This window comes from Anopheles coustani, chromosome 3, assembly GCF_943734705.1.
Source record: "Anopheles coustani chromosome 3, idAnoCousDA_361_x.2, whole genome shotgun sequence".
Classification (NCBI taxonomy): Eukaryota; Metazoa; Arthropoda; class Insecta; order Diptera; family Culicidae; genus Anopheles; species Anopheles coustani.
In genome coordinates this window covers 21,730,637-21,751,536 of record NC_071288.1, presented here as the reverse complement: position 1 = coordinate 21,751,536, position 20,900 = coordinate 21,730,637, and the positions used below count along the sequence as shown (strand labels likewise).

The following is a 20,900-nucleotide window of genomic DNA, read 5'->3' as shown; positions in this document are numbered from 1 at the left end:
GAAGCAAAAACGAGAGCAGAGTAATAAAGACGATCGACTAAGTGGAAACTTTTTCTCATAAAGAAAATTGCCCAAAACTCATAACTCCAATGACTGCAGATAGGAACATAATGATTGAACATTATACATACATTATTTTAATAGATCCAAATAACCGTCTATTCATGGATGCAGTAAAACTAAAAGGCAATGTTTGTCGACTTCTTTCCATCTCTTCCCCTTCATTCTGCGCAGTGGACGAAACCATCATCTCGGAGGACCCGACGCCGGCGGAAACGTCCCACCAGGACAAGCAGAAGCAGCAGTCGCAGATGGTCATGTTTGCCGCAGTAGCGGCCGCCGTAGGTGTCATCATAACCTCAATTATCGTCGCCGGCTTCGTGGCGATATGCCGGCTGAAACGACCGAAGCCACCCGAGCCGCAGGAAGTCCGGAAGCGAATGCGGTAAGCGAAGCCCGGTAACCATTTCTGGTTGTTGGTGGTTGGCGAAAAAGAAACCTGTTTTCTATGAAACATTTTTGTTAGTTGCACATCCGACACGGCCAAGTGTCCCGTAGCGTCGGCGCGGCAAGGTTGTCATATGTGTTTCCAACAAACGTTACCACGAGCGTGGGGCAATTCGGCGTGGAGTGGCCATACCCGGGTTGCGCTTGCCTGGAGAGCTTGTCCGGATGTGCATTGAGCCCGGTTTTTCGGCCGGATGATGGCAAAATGGCACTCAGCTCACGATGAAGGAGGACCCTCCCGCTGGGATGCACTGAATCGCTCCGTATGGCTTTGACAAGTGCGGCCCGTGATGGCATGCTGATGCCCAGCGGACGGTTCGACCTCGAGCGCAGCAGCACATAGTAAACCTCAAAGCCATAATCAAGTTAATCATTCTATTCTAGTCGTGCCGTTTGGGCACTGCATACTGATGGCCATTGCCGGATTTTGGGGACTGTACGGATGCTCGATGTGTACGAGTGTGTTGAAGCGTCCTGCGGTATGACATTTAATCCGTTCGTCGATGGTTTCGTTTTATGTGACATTTCGAGTAGGTTTAATTTAACAAGCTTAATTTGGGATGCTATCTAGACAATGGACCAATTAAAAACGAATTCTTCTGTTCGAAAGCAAAATTTTCTCCAACAAAATGGCTGCTTGTCACCGAATAGGAAACGTTGACATTTTTTACCATGGAAAGGTCTGAGAAATTTGCGTACATAAAACACACTAAACAGTTCCTAGAATTTTCAATAGGAACTTTTCGAATGAAAATAGAATATGAAAAGGTAAGAACGATACATCTGAATTATCAGAACTGAGTTTTGATGAAGAAAATGTATTCAAACGTCACCATTCTCCTGTTTTTGTTGGGGTTAAAATGAAAAGATTGATTCATCAACGTATATTTGAGTCATCGGCTCAAAGAATTCATGTAAAAGAGGAATTTTCGCAGAATGGTTTGAGTATAATGGACATATCTGGATAAGCCAAAGTACTGTACTGCACATTTAAAAACATAGAGATAATGAAAAATCTATTATCCTTTTTTAGCATTTTACAAAGAACACTTTTTCAGTTGGAAAACGACTGAAAATCTACTTTATTTAAGAGTAAAACATTAAATTCTTATTGTCGCATGATATCGCATGAAATTAGCCAAATAAAAAACAATTTAATGCAAAAAATAGAAGTAAATTTTAGTTGAATCTAAATTTCAATACTATTTTTGGTTTGATCTTGATTGAAATTTTATGACTTTTAAATGAAAAAATGTTTGGTATATATAATATGTTTGTATTAGGAGCTTCAAATTATAGCCGCGTGGGCCCTCTAAAATGCTTAAACCGCCTCTGACTAAAAGTGTTTTTATTGAAACTTTCCAAAACGCATGTCGAGGACATTAAGAGCTGTTTAAATAACGAGGAGCGAAAGCAGTAAGCTAAGGGAACAACCATTACTACGCTACAAAACAAATAATTGATTTTCGGTAATTTTCATAACTACACCATAAGGTCCAGAATGCCCGTTCACCATATTTTACATCGGAACCAAACGCAATTTATCGTGCCGGCAAATTGTTACGGCCGGTTGAATGATTTTAAATTTTCCCCACCATTTTGTTGGTCAATCATTTATGCCACCGTCGAACGGACCGAATCGGTACATTCGATTGTGTGCGGCGATAACAAGCTCCAAAACAATCATTTCCATCGTATCGTTGCAAAACCGGATGGTGAAACGGAGGCTCTGCTCCGGTCGGACGCAAATTCCAATCGTTTTCCTTCGCCTTCGTCCCTCGTCCCGTGCAAAAGGTGACCTGACGTCCCTGGTGATGGTGTTGGTCCTTTTTGCCCTTTTGCTTTCCGGCTCCGGTTTCTGGACCGCTTTTTTTATTCGTTCGTTTCATTTGAATGATTCGAAATCGGAAACAGATCCACCCGGTCAGTGGCACGAACTCGTGGCGGGTGGCAGAAATAATGATATGCGTCATTTTTCCGTCTTCACTAATCCCGAGGGTTAATGATGCTACGGCGCGAACGATCGGGTCGGCGGCGGACGGGGGCCGACGGTCGAAACGAGCAGTTTTCTCCGGTCCCTGGCAGCTCGTTCGTTGGGTTTGCGCGTTTCGGCGAATAAATCCCCTCGCTGCCTGGTCAGCTTCCTTCCCTACCGGCGCCGAAGAAGACGTCGAGCGGACGCATTTCCCGGGCGCCATTAGGCTGTCTGACGAAGGGCCGGCCGAAAACCGAATGCCTGCAGAGTTTTCACGCCGGGCGCAAAACGAAGGCCCTCGTTCGAAGGGGCCGGAGAAGAAAAGTGCTTTCGGCAAAACGGAATCCCTCCCGATGGCCCACGGTGCCTTCCTCGCTCGTCCGGCCCGTGCTTCGATTTCCTCGGGGATGGCGTGGGCATCGTCTTGCTCGATGGTTTTTGCCTCTCTGCAGAGCTTTTGCTGCAGTGAGCGGCACCGTTCCGGGGACAAATGACTTAGATTGTTTAAATTGATAACGTAATTTCTGTGACTTTATGGTTCAATGGTTCAATTGGAGCAAGTCAACGGGAAAGCTCCAGAGACTCGCCCTTTGAGCCGCTTCGATGCCTGGGAATGGGAAACACCGACCAGCTCCCGAAGAAAGTCTCCGTCTCGCTCGTTCTCTTGCGCTGGTTGCGGAAGAAAATGAATTGCTGACGCTGAGCCGTATCGATTCGATCCGGTGACGCTTCAACCCCACCCTCCTCCCACCGGTTTGGGGAATAATTATTGCACCGTTTCGGAGCGATCCTTTGGGCGTGTGACTTTTGATGGATCTGTTAATAACAGCCAACCTTCTCATGCAGCCACGCAAAAGGACCCTCCGTTCGACTCCGACACGGATGCGGGAATAATTACAAGCGATTCTGCAATTAGTCGCAGTGGGCATAAAAGTGATAAGCAAACGCCAGCCTGCGCCCCAGGGAAAATGCGAGCGCTTCATCGTAACCGGCTCGGCATGGCAGAAGAATGACACTCCAGTAGGTGTTGTCTATAAGGATGCCTCGACATGAAAGCGTAAATGGAACCGTTCGCTACGAAACAAACGAGAGCCAGTATCGGGCATCGGTGTTGACGATTGCTGGCAACTTTCTCGCCTGCCGTTTTTCTCGTACCATTTGCCCCACCGCCTCTTCTAACACTCCTCTTCTCCTTCCAGACCTGCCAGAACCGATGTGCCATCGATGTACGCCGAGGACGATGTATTCGATGATGAGTATCAGCGCCAGCTGGATGTACGCTGCAGCCGTGCCTCGTCCACCATTAGGAGTAGTCGTTACGTATCGGAAGGATTTGTACAGTATTCACAACCTAGTCTTAACGGTAAGTAGTGAGCGCCGGGTGGTGTCCCCTCGGGAGAAGATTTATTTCGCTGACGATGCTCCCAGATCGTGCTTGATGCAAAACGATTCGGAGTGTTCTTCCAGCGGGAAAGTGTATCGATGTTCGCAGGATGCCATTGAAACGACTTGCAAAAAACATTGAGCACGGTTTTTTTTCTACACGGATTTTGTTTGTTTTTTTCACTATGGATTTTCATTTGTTTATACGTTTCATATTGTCTCGATGCAGTGGGAAAATGTTCTCTTAAGCGGTTGAAAAAAAACAAAAACATCCCCTTAACCTATCGTTTTTCTGTTTCTTCTTCACTGACAGTGCATTTTATAAACTAAATAATAATAACTCATTTGTTTTGGAACGATCAGGAAATTGGTTTGAGATACTCCTGTAAGCGAAAAAAAGACTTTGATGCTCTGATAATGATACTTCTTGGCTCGTTTTGTTGGAGAAATAATAAAATACTCCTGTTTCATAGCAAATATTTTCGTGCCAAAGGAGAAACCTCTTTTTACTAACATTTAATTTTGGTGTCACATCCCGGTCAGTTTTTATTTAAGCAATAAAAACCAACCGAACCGAGCTGTTTTCATTGTCCTCTACAGACTTGCGTCACGACGCGTGCAATAATATCGTCTTCGAATAGGGCATTAGTCACAAAATAACGCCCAACCCAGTCAAATAAGCATTGACAGTGTAACGTTGAATTGGGCCATTCAATGTTTGCTACATAAATAATGTATCGAACGGGGGGTTAACCCCACCCGGCTTACGCAGCGACCCGTTCGATCCGACAAATCATAAGCGAACCGATCCATTATTTAAAAGGAACTCAATCCCACGTTGATTACCGAAAGCCGGTCGCCTTCGCCGCTGTTACCGGAGGGGTGGCCATTAAGGGGTCGCAGCGTGTGCTGTAGCAAATGGGTTTTCCACCCATAGCGGGAGGCGCCCGGATTGAGCGGCCGGACGTGTGGCGTTCGTTATGCAGATGCTCGAAAGTACCCAATTTTCCTGGAAACATAATCCCGCTGCCTACATCATCTTGGAGCACCGGTGTATTCTTCCCGGCCCCCCGGCCGACCTCGGATCCCCCGTTCCACGGTTCGTCGGGCTTTTCGTTGGATTCTTAATCGCTCCCAGAAAGCAGCGATTTTATTTTTCGGGGTTTTCTTTTTTTTTCTCCTCGGCTCAGCATTTTTCCTATCTTCTTAACAACACGATACGATACGTTCCTTCCAGCTTGGGGCATGATGGTGGGCACGGACGGTTTTTCCAACACTCGTTTGGGTGCCGTTTGGTTAGCATTGTCAGAACATTTCCCGATCCGTAGACATTTCTGCCCTCGAAAGCCCCGATGATGAATGTGAGTTTTCACTTGTAGGGAAATTTCTGCCTCCTCCCCCACCGGCTTTCGACTGCCTGAAGGGATTCCCGCACTCATTCTATTCCCACCCGATGGGTGAAGGCGTGTATGTGTGTATGTGTGTGTGTGCGGTTGATGCTCGATCCTATTAATGTGCCGCTTTTCCTTCGATTCAATCAATGACGATTGTATCATATATCAACAAGATGAATGAGGCGATAAACAACCCGTGATGGTATCATCTCAACTGCCCTTGGCTTCCACCAACACTCCCACTCGGTTGCCTCTCGCTTCCCACACCCCGAATACAGCCCCGACATTTTCCTCCGGACCGCATTAGCATCAAATCAAATTCGAATGCTCCTACTCGTAGGTTTGGTGATCCTACAAATGTGAGAATCTTTCGCCCGAAAGATCCGGGTATCCCAGGGAGGGGGGAGGGGGGTCGAGCGCGGGGTAAAACTTCTTGAAATGATGGCTCGTTACCTTCCGACGGCCGTCAGATGGGAACCTTTTTCCGCCCGGAAGCAACCCGTCAGGCATCAACTCTTTAATTTTCTTCGACTCCGGACGCCGCCTGTCGGTGTTCATTTTCCATTTGGAACCCAAATTTTTCCCCCTCGATCCCGGCTCTTGGTGCCCACCCGCCCAATGCCGTGGTCGGTTGTGCTAATGTTGGGTTTGGTGTGAGTTTCCCAGTGGCAGATTCCCACGTCCTCTGCCTCCCGTTCAGCGATCCACTTCGTCTTCCTTTTGTTTCGTTCCGACAGCCCTTTTTCCACGAGAAGGAAAGATAACGGACCGTTCTCAACGGTTTTGCGGATGGGATAAAAATGTTTCCTTCCATGCCAACCGACGTTACTGGCCGGTCGCAAGACATAGGAAACCCTAGTCGGAGCAAATGGAATTCAGATTTGCCATCTCATTTTACTTAATTTCACCTGCATTACTCGTGCCCCTCCGCCATCCGAGGGCAGCATCCATCCGTTCGGTCTTTCAACGCGTTCGCGTCGACTCACTTTTCCTTCTCGACCGCCCGGGAGGTGAACAATGCGAGGAACAAAACAAGAAAAAAAACACCTCAACTCCCACACGTGCACCCACAAACAAAACCGAACACCTCTCCGTCCATCATGCGCGCCCGGCGACGCTTGGACCACAAAAGTACGCAAATTCGATTACGTGATGATGATAATCCAAATCAATAAATAAATGAGATTCTCGTGCCCAGCGCGCGTCGGCGTTCGCCGGGTCCGGATGGACGGACGGACGGACGGTTCGAGCCAACAACCTGTCAGGTGTTCTTTTTCCCTCCCATGCCAATCCCCGGCGTGGCCAAACTATGCCCGGCCGGTGCCATTAGTGTGGTCGGTCGACACCTGCCGCCGCCTCGTCGACCTTCACCGTTCACCTGAAACCGCCCAGCGCCAGAGACGAGCTTTTTTCCGCCCCTTCTCACCGGTGGGTGGCGGTGGCAAAATTATGCGACGGCAGCCCAGAGAGCGATAGACACGATCGATATTGGGAATGTTGGTGTTGGCACTAGATGGCGAGGGGCGTGGGCCGGACCGGGTCGTGCCGGGTGTGATTTGCAATCACGGGAATACTTTATGTCAGCTTTCGCCGGCACAGTGACGCGTGAGTGGGAATAAATGTTTCGGCGCGTTTAACCGAACGTCGGGAAAAGAATTTTAATAATATTCAACGTTTGCTGGTATCGACAGAACAGTTGGATTATGTGACGAAAATAAATAAACATTTGGCTAGATGCAATGGACATTCCATGCATAGATGTGACGGTTTGAAGAACCTTCAATTTCTATCAACTCGTTACGAAGCATTAATACGCACGCAAGTATCTGAAGCACTATGTAATAGATGGCTTTCAGACAACTTCCATCTTACGTACTTCATTCGTTTAATGCAAATAATCTCAATTAAGATTTCTTTAATAGTTGGAAAGAGATTCGTTTCTGTCATCTGTCTAAATTCTTATGGCTTGATATTCCATGGAATGTGACCTTTCCTCGACTGTCTGCAAGGTATTTCATATTGAAAAAGCATTAGGCTAAGCATGTGATTTTGAAATGATGTTTTAGCTGAGTAGCTTGTTTTGATGCGCACATCTTAATATTCCGCATAAAATATTATCTACCACTTAAGCTGATTAGTAGACCTAAAATGCACATAGTATACCGTTTTTTACCGAATTCAAGTCATACAGAAGCAAATCGATTTCGACCGATATTTCTTAGAAGTGTTTCAAATAAAGTTTTGGCAGAAAGTTTGAAAGCATAACTTAAGCATAAAGAGTAAAACACATACCCAAGTCTTTCCTACATCCCATTTTAACCGAGTGTCACTGGAGCGTCAAGCTTGTATTTAATATAGGTTGACGCAATAAAACCAGCCTAAGAGTTGGGGGAGTTTCATTCTTTGAAATCCTGTGGATGCGAGGCTTCACGTTGCAAATATCAAATGACATGGAAATTAAATTAAAACTTAAATAATATATAAAATTATTCGGTTTTCAATCAATTTCCAATATAAACCTCAAGGATCATTTTAATTGATAAAACTGACTGTTTGTTCTACCAATGGAGACGCATGGTCATTTATGATGTTTGATTACTACCGGCTGGATGGAGGCGCCCAGTGCTTTATCGCTGTTCTGTGTACGGAATAGTTTGGATTTATGATCATTGCACAACGCTCCTATACTTTGAAGTGCAGCTGTAGTAAAATATTTGACATGATTAATTTTCAAAGCCCACCTCCAGCCGACCGTTATTATCCCCCACTCGGCGCTCCCGGACACAAAACTGACGGGCCGGGCTCAACGCTTCCGACCGGAGGCAACATTAATCAAAAGGACATCAGAAAGTACGTTCCATCCGCATCAAATGATTGCTCCGTCATGCCGGCAACTGGACCGGCTTACCCGTTCGTCGACCGGCACCCGAATTCCACCGATGTTCCCTGCGGGCGAGCTAGACGACACATAATCTTGTCTGGTTCGTAAACACTCGGAGAAATCACATCAAATAATCTTATGCACGTAGATTGCTGGCAAAGCACAAACACCCGCCGGTTTGTTTATCTGTGCGCACTCCGCAAAGCTTCGCCGGCTTCGGTCCCATGTGGGAAACCCTGTTCGTTGAACGCCCACCGTACCACTCGCCACGATTGGGCACGGTGTTGTTTGTGGTGATGGTGGACGTCGTGATCGGCACGACGGTGTATGGAAATAGAAAAATTGATGAGCTTCCAAAATCTTTCACGCCCGGCCCGAAAGACGCTCGGTGTTGCGGTAAAGTCGCGCATTCGCAATCAGGACCGACCGGCTCTTGATGCTGTGTCAATGTGTTCGGTGCTACGTCCAGTGTTCCGGCCAGACGGCGAGCAGAAACCCAATCAAACAACGGAATCCTAAACAAATTCCCACACTTTGCCGCTCCGGCGTGGCGTGGGATCGTATCGATGCGGGACAGACGGTCACGATACGGAGCACAGTCGTGGCCTGGGCCGAAGTTGGAAGTGGAATTCCCTTGGCAATGCTTTGGGTTGCCGCTAGAGTGGATAAAAGTACGCAGCATGTATTTTTTAGTTGTTTCATAAAATACAAAAATTAGAATAAAACCGTTTTATAAAACATTCTACTCCTTAGTTTTCCTCTTCGTTATACAAACTTCTCGTGCTACATTTCTTTCGATCTATAACTCAATATTATGTTCAATTTTCATTTCAACACCTACACATGGTAAACAAATTCTAGCCAGCTATAACATACACTACCGAATCCAAACATTTCATTTTTTCCCCCCTCCCAACCCAACCGGACAAAACAAACGAGCCGGAGAAATCTGATGCCCTTGGGTTGCTGTTTTAATATGGCCGAAAATGAACCAGTGCGCCACACCGGTAGCCGTAGACCCTTCGCCGAACAACAACAACGTTTGTGCAAAAGAGGAGAACAAAAAAACAGACGATAGAATAACCACAAACAGCACCAGAAAGCCGTAATCAGGTTCGAACCGGCGTCCGGCTGTCGATGAAGGAAGGAATGAAAATGCCCACCAATTGAGGAAGGGACATAGCGAGAGAGAGAGTGGAAGGGGGAGCAAGAAAGGGAGTGAAAGAGAGGGGCAGTCCCTGGGGCTGCATATGCAAATATGTAATGTGTTTGTTAGATGATTTGAAGCCAAGCCGGAACCGATGGGGCCCGGTTTTCGTTCGTTTTGAGTGCGAAGAACGTCGGCTGGAAGTGCCAGAATCCATTTGCTAGCACACATACACACACAAACATACACTTTCCTTTCACGCTTAGCATCCCTCCGACCTTGTAGCCACCCTCCCCCCAGGAAAGCTCGACACAGCTGCAGTGCTCTACCGCGGTTGTCCATCAGGAACGGAAACGGAGTGCTTTTCCTCGAGCAAATGGCTAGAACTTGCTCCATCATCATCTTGATGCCGGTACTGGAGAGCTTTGTTGTAGCCGCTCCCTCGTCATTCGGTTGGGGTTTTGTACTACAGTAGACTCGTTTATGCTCGTCACTCGACAACAATCGGAACCTTCACACCAACCGAAGCATCTTTAAGTGTTGAAGAATTTTTCGTTTTTGGTTTCATCCAAGAGAATGACGGTAATTTGTGTTTGTCCAAACAATGGAGTGAAACAGGCAGAGATTGCATTGGTGGGCAATCTGTTTAATAAACGGCTTTCTCAGGTTGATTAATTATTAAATGTGCTTGAAAAAGAATTAATAAATGCGTTTTAAGTTTCATTGAATTGAAAAGGGAAAACGGTAAATTAATAAAAGTTACGCTCACCTAAATCAATCCTTAGAAAGCAAGTCGTTTCATGGTACAAATCCCACGGAATGTGAAACTATCGGTTGTTTCCATTATCCCCGATTGTCTCTCACTTGAGCGACCTAAATATAATTTCCTCTTTCTTTCCATCTTTCACTTTCACCCTTCCGTTGGCTTGTGTGCTCCGTTCGTTTATTGTTTCCCTTTCGGTTTGTTTTGTGATTTCTTTCGTTGCATCGTTGCGTTATAATTTCAGTTTATATTGCAGATCCCGACCTGATACTGCCCCGCGGCGGAGACATCGAGTTCACCACCCTATCAGCGGCTTAACAGCGACTTTCGGTCCCGCAGACGGCGATGGTAGACGGCGGGACACCAAGGAACGAACCGGCGGCGGCCACCGGCATCATGCTAGCGCCCGAGCCCGGCATAATTCCAGCGCATATACATACTGGTACATAGTCGAATAGTGAAAATAAATCTTAAGCGATGCCATAGGGCAGTGCGGGCGTACTTTTTAAAAAGGGATACTCAATCCGTTGCCCCCAACCGGATACTGGACCGGTGTGGAGTTGGTGGGCTCCGAGGGCAGATAGGCCGTAAAACATACAAATCAAAAGTAGTTAAAGCATACCAAATTAATTATCAAGTCAGAAAGCGCGTTGCGACTGTTGGGAGAGTTGGGTTGAGACGAGCGGTAATGTTTTTAGCGTTATCCGGGTTGGGATGGGAAACCACCCGCCCCGGGTTTGGTGCAATTTCAAGTGATTGTGCGAACGATCACGATTCCATTGTACACTACAAGCAGAGTTTATTAGCCAGAGGCAAAATGGGTTAGGAAACGAAAGAGAATGTTTTATTTTATCTAACGTACTAACGTAATCTCATCAAGATGACCTGGAATTAAAACACATACATACACATTAATAAACACTCGTCCAAGAGTGTTTGTCCGTTATTGTGTTTAAGGTAATTGTAAAAAGTTCAAAGTTTAGAGCTAGTGAATAAAATAATCTAATTACCATTTAAAAACAACATGAAAACAAAAAATCAAACAAACAAAGAAGAAGTGGATACAAACGTAAGCAAGCATAGCAAGCATGAAAGAACGGGCGGACTAGCCATCCGCCCGGCCAGAATAGGAATTTATAGGTGTACGAAAAGCGCTCACGATGCCGTCGAATTTGAATGTAACAAGGCGACAGGATTTGTGTACAAGCTCATTTTGAGAAAATCAACTATCGCTCCCCAAGTGTTTAATGCATGCATCGAAGGGTTGCAAAATTTTAATTTTAAAACAAAACCAAACCGCTGACACGGATAATTTCACGCTGCGTGCAACGTCGCTAGGAGCTCACACCTTCTCGCACGTGAGCGACGGTGGAAAGATAGTTTTTCTAGAAAAATAAACTTTTGTGGAGTCGAAATGTGCAAAAAAGAACAAACAAGCAGCCCACTGACACGTACGCATCTGTCAGTACAATAATCTACCAAACTAAAACGTTTAGCAAAATGCAACAAAACAGAAGGGTGTAAAGCCGAGCAGGAGAGGATCAGAGACAAAAACCAACCAGGAAAAAAACAAAGTGAAAAACAAAATCCATTACAAAACGACACTCGACTTCTCGATGGAACAAAACGAACTAACAATCAAACGAATAAAGGAAAACCAAAACAGAAAAGTAACTTCGTTTCATGAACGTACGGTCGTGTAGCGTTTGCTTTGTCTTGATCGAGGGTACTTAGTTCTTAGCATGGTAAGTATTTATTTCAATGGCAGAAAAGCATAGTTTCAATACCACATACGTTGGGCGAGGGTGTTAGAACCACCCAAAAACCACGTGTCAAACCACGTCTCCGGGAATGGAAAACATCCGGCCCAACGTCCATCTTTTGCCCCGTGAAGAGTGGGGAGGGAAGGAAAACTTTGGCCATTTCGAGCGTTCCGGTCGATGCGGCATCCCTTACTCGTCACTTCCCGACGCACGGGAGCAGAGTATTAAAATGCAAAACACTTGTTTAGGAGACTAATCTCGAATCGTGTTTTTATATTTGGGACGCAAATAAATATACTGGCTACGGCAAACACCCCCGGGTGGTGGGAGTGCGGTGGCACCGGGGTTCCAGGGTCGTTTGCTGACGACGGACCCTTGGGGTCACCCTGGGTCGCCCATGGAGGTGGGTAAAAGGTTAAAAGTCCTGATCGTTATTGTTTGCCCGCTAACAAGAGTTCCGTTACGGTTGGATACCCGTGGCTGACACTTGTGCCTGCGCCGGCCGGGTTTCCAATTTCCCGGAGAAAATCCCTCCGGTGGTGTACGAACCATCGTAAAGGTGAGCGTCGTAATGTTTTTCCTCCACTGCTTTCCCTCTCCCACTTTTCTCCAGTCGTTTGTAAAGCCGAAACAAGCCGGATGGTGACCAAGTGTTTCCTGTGGTGCGGGTTGGAGGAGTTTTTGCTGACATCGAGCCGAAGTGCCGGCTAACTCCGAGGAGTGAAATTTATCACTTTCTCCTCGTTTTGGTGGTTGTTGTTTTTTCCCTCTTAACCTCCTTCTCCCAAGCATGCCGTTTCCTGGGAAAATCTGCACTTAAGTGCAGGGTAGAAGGAACCGAGCAAACAAAACACGGCATAAAAAATTATATACAACTAGAGGTCCGTTCGGGGTTGAGCGGGCAAGGGACGGGGAGGCGAAACCTTGTTTGAATCATGCTGTGGAAATTATTCTTTCCACTCGCGTCGGTCCGAACCGTTTCACCGAAGGCCCGCAGCCGCGATGGGTCGTGTAAGAAACGGTTGTCCGTTTGTGCTGAAATTAGCAAAATTAAAATGTGACAATTACTCGACCGGGCGTTTGCTTGCATCGCCGGTTATCCCCGGGTACAATCTCATCCCGGCCGAACCATTTGTTCTTCCACTAAAAATGTTAGAGTGCAGGGAAAAGTATGGCCCGGGAGAGGAAAAAAGAAAAGGGAAATTTACGAAATGTAATATCACATCCAAGCGGGAAGCGCCATTAAAACTATGCTTTTCATCTGGAGCCCAAATTTGTAGGGTAAAAAAAGGCCAACGAAAACGACTCCTGCTGATACATCGTACCACTACTCCCTGCTACCTTTGGCACTCCAAAGGTCCAGTCGACACCGGTGCGCACGTTTTGTAATTGCACTTTTACGGCAATCGTGCCGGATGAAGCGAAAGCGAGCGAACCAACAAATGACGCGGAAAATGGCGTCCCTCCTTCTCGCTGGCGTTCGGGGATGGAAATATTAGCACGTACATTAAAAGAAGTATAACTTTTCACTAAAAGGTACACTTGCTACCTACTTTATGTAAAGTCCTCGGTCTCGGGATTATCCTGTCCACCCATTGCTCAGTTCATATCGGGAAACCCCAGTGTACCGAAACTGGACCGGTAGAGAATAGACACAGCACATTTTAAGCACTATTCGGCATGGTCAACAAAACGGGTTGAAGACCACTGGAACAACTCCACAACAAGCCAAAATTGCCACCCAAAGGCAAACGGAAGCATGCAGAGGTACGGAAGAAAAATCACTCTGACACGACTGTTTGCACTGTTAAAACACCTTAATCGTTCTTTTCTGTTTGGAAAGGCGCTTGCAATCATAGCTCCACCGGCAGAAGTCAGTCCACCCAGTAGGGTGGTAATGAAACGAAACTGTCGTCCGTCGTGACAAGATGGCTAGGTAATGAACGCTATGAAAGAATGGCTCGACACATCCTGGTACCAAGTGGAGTATGTATATTCAAATATTTTTTCCGTCAAACATGACTGCACTTCCGCTTAGTAATAATGGGATCATTTGCAATACAAAATGTTTGGGATTATTGAAATGAACTGATTCAGGTTATGGGAAAATATACTCCGTACCAAGGAATCTTTGCCCAGTGCGTGAATGAAGCAGCAAATATGCAATCAGATCATCTTTGATAAAGCAGATAAGGCAATTCTCGATTTATTAAAATCCTTTGTCAAGCGCTCTTTCATCCCATAATTAATCTGATGTATTAAATTTCGAAGAATACGAAATTAATTCATTCAAATTCAACGACCCCATTTGTTTCAGTGATTCTTTCCAGTGAGCTGAATGTTTGTCCTGGAATTTACAAGCCGTTCGGCTATGAAAATTGTGAAAAAAAAACTGAGAAAAATGTATAAAAATTATGGCAACTCGCTAAAAACATTTGATTGTTCATTTGAAGCTTAACTGCAGAAACATAACAACGATGTTATGGGAACATAGGACATATTACTAAACTTCCGTTGATTTTGCTGGTCTGGGTAAATATCATGGATGGGATTTTAAGCATAAAATGTACTCTGTTTCAATATGTTGTCATTGAAAAGGGCGTGATGTTCAAAATGCATGCTTCTTTACAGGATTTACTAAAGTATGACCTTCATCGAAAAGAAGAAAATTAACTCATTGTTAAAAAAAGATTATATTAAATTTAACGAGACCGAACCCTCCGCTACACGCAAGGACCGACTATCAACAAGTCTAGTGTGTAATTAAGGGTGAGTAATTAAGGGTGAGATAACAGATTGTTTCTAACAATCTAACCCCTACAACTTTAAGGTTGCCGACCCCAGGTCCGTTCAAACCGGTTGACATTCTCCAAACTAATCGAATCCTAATACGGTCATAGGAAAACTTTTGCATACTAACCAAGGCAAGCCTAATGGCTTGCAGGAAAACGGTGAAAATTATCCACCAAACAGAAACTACACGTGGAACAATATTTTCCTCTCGAATGAGAGCACTGTTTGCTTCCCACTTGCAACCAACGCATGCAACTTAATCCTGCCGCTTCGAGGTACTTGCATCTGTTTGCTGTGCAAGCGTGTTTGTGTTTTTCGTAGAACGAAACTGTTATCCTGTTTGCTAGTTGAGAACTTTTTTGCACCCGGTTGGCAGCGCGATTTTTCTCTCTTTATTTTCTTCCCCCGCGGTATGTTTTGTTATGTTTTGTTTCGGTTTTCCTTTCCGCTTTTTGGTGATGGATTGAGAGAAAAACACTCCCACAACACGAACCCAAGGTGGGTTGCGTGGAGGTGTTTTCTTCTCCAGCCTCGTTGCCGACAGTACGATCAACTCGAAGAACAACTCGACGTTGGCGCCGGTGGAAAGTCTTTGAGTATTGCTTCCAAACTTAAACTTTTGAAGTGAAAACGTTCGAGGCAGGAGCCGCGCCAGGCAATGGAAACCGTAACGTCGTGTTGGGGAAGCAGGGAACGAACTTTCTCACAGCTTGCAGAACATTTGTCCTTGTGGTCCGCTCGGTCGGACGTGGTACCGAAAGTGCCGAGCACTTGGGCCGCTTCTTGGTGCGCTGGTGTGCGCTTACCGGACGGAACGGGAAAACCCGGAAACAGCATCTCAAGTGTGCCGTCACTCAGCCGGCAGCATTGTTTACTCGCCCAGGAACTCGCCCGGTACGACGACGGGGATGGTGCCTTGTGCGAAAACTGCTAAACGATGGTCCACTGAGCGGAAACTTATATGCACACATACACACAGATATACACACCAACAAGCGAAAGGTACGGGCAAACGTACAGCGCACCGTGCGATCGATCGATTGCCGACCGGGGAACGAAACATGGCCACGTCTCTAAGCTGAAGGAAAATGTGCTCCATTTTAAGCAAAAACAACGAAACAACTATTTTTCACTTTTGCTCCCGCCATAAGAGCGCGCTTCAATAAGGAGAATGACGAAAAGTGTGTGAACAGTATTGGAGAGAAAAGTAGCATTTCATTTATTGGTGGGAAATATTTTCCCCATGAAACTAACACACATGAAAACTGAACTTTCTCCAATTGATGAATTTCTATTATAAAAAGAAAAAACCTACCAAACTTTATGCCAAAAAAGTGATCATTTATATGATCAAACTAAAAACATACCACCATCCGCAAATATTCCTTACTGATCTGTACAAATGAACTCAAGCCGAATACTACCAGGCGTTCTTGTTTAGAGTTGCTCCTCGACCAATCTGAAACACACACACAAACATCCACACACCCACCAAACGGACCATTCGAACGTATGGAACGAAAACACTCATGTTCGGTCGAGAGAAAAATTATGTTTCCCTCCGCATTACCGGTCAAGATTAAGGCTGTTATTATGATGATGATTTTTAAAAGCACTTGCTCACATTCACGGTTCCGTTAGAGGGTGTTCATCGTTTTCGCAGAATGGGTTGGCAAACTTTGATAAAAGATGCAACGAAACCGTACGATTTCACAGCCAAAGTTTAACCAACTTGGGGTGAACAGAAACTGAACCTGGTTGCCTGTAGTTGAGAAAATGTGTGGAAATTTGATATGTTTGGTTCAATAGGAGAGAATCACACAAATTTATAAAGTTATAGTTTATGCAAAAGTTTGGTAAAACGTTGTCAGTTAAAAAAAGCTGTTCATTTTATTTGCTATGGTTTTTTTTTTAACTACAATTACCATAAAAGTGCCGCATATTTTCGAACAACTTCTATCACAATTTCGTTCGAGTACAAGGTTTTATGAAATAACTTCCACGAACAAATTGAAAAAAGGAATGCACCATACCAGAAGTTTATGCTCAATGTGCCACCATTGCTGGCCTCATAATCCAAAAGGCTACCCAGCGTCGAGGGGTGAAAGCTAGAAAGCCATTATCAAAATGAACAGATAGTGCACATAAACAACGAAACTGTGCTATAAAGTTGGCTGAAGTTTTGTAATTCACAAAATCGTTTTTATCCTCCGCCCTTCTCCTCTGCCAGTTCCTGCTCCACGGTCACGCCGTTGTTTGGCCTTCATTCTGCATCGTTCAGATGCAGTTAGGAGTTTTTTCGTTGCTTTTCATTTGTTTCAGTCGATTAATTTGAAAACACTGCTGCACTAGGAACGGTGAAGGAATTTATTTCAGCTTTCAGGCCTCCGAAGGACGAAATATGAATTAGGAAGGTAGAATTGGTTCCGAATGGTTGCCCACAAATATCTATGAAATTGCAATAGGGGTGATGATGTCGCGCTAATGAGTATGGATGCATCCTCACGCTACCAAACGAGAAGAAAACAATTTTCTTCCAGTTTTTAGCATCGAAAAGTGTTTTCTTATTGTTGAACAAAGAATTTTATAATGAGGTTGACCCATGGAAATAAGGTAACTAAAATCTAAATTATAATTGATATGAAGTAACTCTCTCACTCTCTACTAACTGTTGAACTGTAAATTCAGCCATAAGAAATATTTCAAACAGTGAGGATATAGTTTTTGAAAAATTTGTTTTCAAAGTTTTTGTATTATCTTCTCATAGAAGGTGAATTTTGTTGATCTCACCGAGGTAGAAACAATACAGAACATGATTCCTATTTTAAACCAATACCTACAAGTCCTATTACTTTTGCATATTTGTTGTTCCTATTTGATTTTGCATTCAGATCCGTACCTGTATATATTTTCAATTGCTTTTATATATTTTATCCAAGTAAAGATTGCTACATGAAACTCATAGAGGTAAACAACGACTACGGATTGAAGCAAATGAAAGTGTTTGCTTGTGATACATTATAACATACATATTTTCTATTCTATTGATGACCCATAACTTTCATTTATTAAAAAAATCTTATTATTTCATAGCTTCACGAAACTAGTTAGCGAAAATAAGACATTTTGGTTTGTTTTTTGTAAGAAAAATCCTCCTCCTGAGAAAAATTCATGATCTTGAGCAGCATGTTGATTTTTGAAATATTCACATTCTTTAATTTAAATTGGTTTCCAAATGTATGTTTTTGCACAGCACCTGAAACGTGTTCACTTAGCTAATTGTACAGTTTTGAAAGTAAAAAATCCTCCAAAATTTCATAGCTATGTCTAAAGAGCGCCTTGTCGTAATTTCCATGCTTTATATTTTCTAAGAAACAAAGCCTTTATACATGATTATAATCTATCAGCATCTAATTAAACCGTACTTTTGTTGCCCTTCCCACTTCGGTTGCAGTAAAAGAGCAGTCGTGCACCATCACATTGCACAAATGAGCATTGACTCAAGTAAACACTCGGGTGTTGCGGTTCTTGATTCCTAAAACGCGTGCGCCCTCCAGAGGCATTCATTTTATCGTCTCAAAATGAGTCTCCCGATTGCACCTTACGGTGCCAAAGGAACGAGAAGGATACTGGTAACGAAGATCCTGGCCCACTGTAACACTGGTAACGTCATCATCCAACACTAATCGCCTCCCAACCACACCGCCACCGACGTCGTCATCGTTGCCGTCGCAATCGTTGTCGTTGTTGTCGTGCATTTTCCAACGAATTACAGATTAACTTTGTAATGCGCTGGCTCTTTGCATTTTACTGTCGGTTGGCGTTGGCATGTCCGCAAGCATCCCGTAGTGCGATGGCTGTTGCCTATTATTTCCGTGCCGGCTCCGTTTTCGGTTGCCTGCGGAAACCTTGCACACTAAGCCACAAGCAATGGCGGTCTCGAATGGGCTCGGCTCCCCGCAAAGCGACGCTTCAGCTTCAGTCCGCTTGCCAACCGTAATCGGTTCAATCTTTTCGGCTGTTCGAGGGTCCTCTCGTTTTGGGAGCTATCAGACTCGACGTCCCATTCGACTCGAGCTCGTCGCCAGACCTTCGGAGAGTTTATCGACCGAACGTAAGGCCGCTACCCGGGAGCTTCCCGCATGGGATCACCAGGATATCCAAAGGAAAACCGACGAATGAAATTTGATACCCCATTGTCTACCAGCTGATGATTGGCCTTGGAGGAAAGAGAGGGACAGTGGTGCGGGGGTGGGAGGGAGAATACGTTGCGTTCTGCCTGCTGGAAAACCCCGGGCAAACCCATCACGATGGCTTAATAAACACAACGATTTCGGTACATTATGGTTCCAATCTTCTATTTATTTACAACACAGCTACAAGGTTTGTTTATTGGATTCCTAAACGACGATAGTAAACAAAATAGTTGATACTCTCTGTCCCTAAGCCCCATTATCGTTCCGTCGTTGGCCGGTGATCCCCGGCAGTAGCGCAAACAGTAACGTAGTACAACTTTTAACCGCCCGTTTCTTTCTCCCTCTTCGCCATTCTCTCCCGTTTTCTCGTCCCGTCTCTGTATTGCTTGTCCTTATCAATTATTCTAAGCCATGCGAATGCTTGCACATTTTCCTACTACATCTCATAATGGTATAACTTTATAATTTAAATATTTTCTAACTTATTGCTACGGCTCCATGTTCCACCCATCCGTCCACCCGGGATCCACCGAGCAAACCGCTACCGATCCACCGTTCAGCCATCATACCCATCAGCCATAGGAAACTGTTGGCAACCTTGCCGCGTTTGTGAAAAGGATGCGCCATCAATTAACAACACTTAGCAGCAGCAGAAAACACTAGCACCATGTATTACAACCAGCATCAGCAACAGCAACAGCAACAGCAACAGTAGCAGGAACAACAGAAACGCTCGGCTTCGGCGAGGCGGAAGTGCGCTTCCGGAAGTACTAGCAGCACCGGTATTCATTATTAAACTCTAGTAACGAACGCTTGGAGTAATGGAAAATTTATTTCACGGCACAATATAGGGAGGAGAGAGTTTTAGAACTGGATACAAACTGGCGCATATTGCGCGGGTATGGAGTGTTTCAAGGGGTGGAAAGTGGACTGATCATTCCAGAAAAGTTTTCCCCTTGTTTAGTTCATCACATTGTCGGTACACTCGATGCTAGGGCGAGCGGTTTTACGTTGGTTTAAAAGTATGAAAGAAGAGACAAAACGGAATGAGCTAAAAATGGAATTCCTTGAACGGTTCTGCCTTAAACAGAATCGAGGGGACACAGACAATTAGCTTCGGAAAAAGATAAGTTGCTACAAAAGCAATGCTTCGTATTCGTTGTTGTAGGTTCGTACATTTATTTGCCGGTTGCTTAAAAATCTAACCTCATTAAAAAATCCCATTGATATACTGCCACACTTCAAACCGGAATTACATCGTCATATGATGATGGAAGACAAACTGTGGCAATTTTAATTGTTTCCATGGCATTAATCTGTACTTTCTGGTCCCTGATTTTGATCCGAAATTTCTACCCTTTAACTTGGTACCAGTTCTCAGCGGTATACCCAACCCATGCAAACATAGTTCACTGCATCAAACAACAAACCAGCACAGTGGAGGTTCTGGTAGTATTGCGGAAATCATGGGAATCGGAAACATCAATCCAATTAGTAAGGACATCTCTTTGGGCTTTGTTTTGTTCATCCCAGCAAACGGGAAAGCAAGGATAACGATCCGGCATTCACCGGTCGATGACTTGGAAAGCCGATAAGAATGGTGAAAGTTGTTGTGAGAAAGTAGTCACCCCCCTCGAAAGGGGTTAAAGAGAAAGGGAAAATCCGTTCCGCTTCGACCACATCAGTTGGTAATGGCGTGTTCCAGAGTAGTGTGGAAAAATAAAATTACACCTCAACCAAGGTCCAACATTGACCTCCAGGGCCAGGGGTTTGGCTTCCCGTGGCCCATTTTTTATTGCGATCGGATATGCAAATGGCCGCCCCGTAATTAGAGGCGATTTAGGTCAAGGACATCGGCATGAAGCATCCGGAAACGCACGCTCCCGGAACGGAAGCGGGTTCGTTCCTTCATCCCGGAGCAAACGCATAAGTGAACCCATTAGTGGCCGACTGGTCAACGGACTCACCAAGGACGTCAATCGGTTAGACGTGTTCAAGGTGAAAGGATAATTCATACTCCGAAACAACCTCAACAGAAAAAGAGAAAACAAGAGAGTGGAAAAGGCGATACCAACGAATGTACGAACCTACAGACGAA

The 20,900-nt window shown here is 44.9% G+C and overlaps 1 protein-coding gene across 1 annotated transcript in view; it reads left to right on the top strand.

Annotated features, from left to right (window-relative positions):
• Positions 1-11,719, top strand: part of LOC131272633 (hemicentin-2) — a 64,157-nt gene extending 52,438 nt beyond the window's left edge. The window contains exons 13-15 of the mRNA XM_058274451.1: positions 235-445; positions 3,682-3,845; positions 10,307-11,719. Coding sequence (XP_058130434.1) covers positions 235-445; positions 3,682-3,845; positions 10,307-10,368 — 437 coding nt within the window. The 3' untranslated portion in view covers positions 10,369-11,719. The remainder of the gene's footprint in view (positions 1-234; positions 446-3,681; positions 3,846-10,306) is intronic.
• The last annotated feature ends 9,181 nt before the right edge of the window (positions 11,720-20,900 follow it).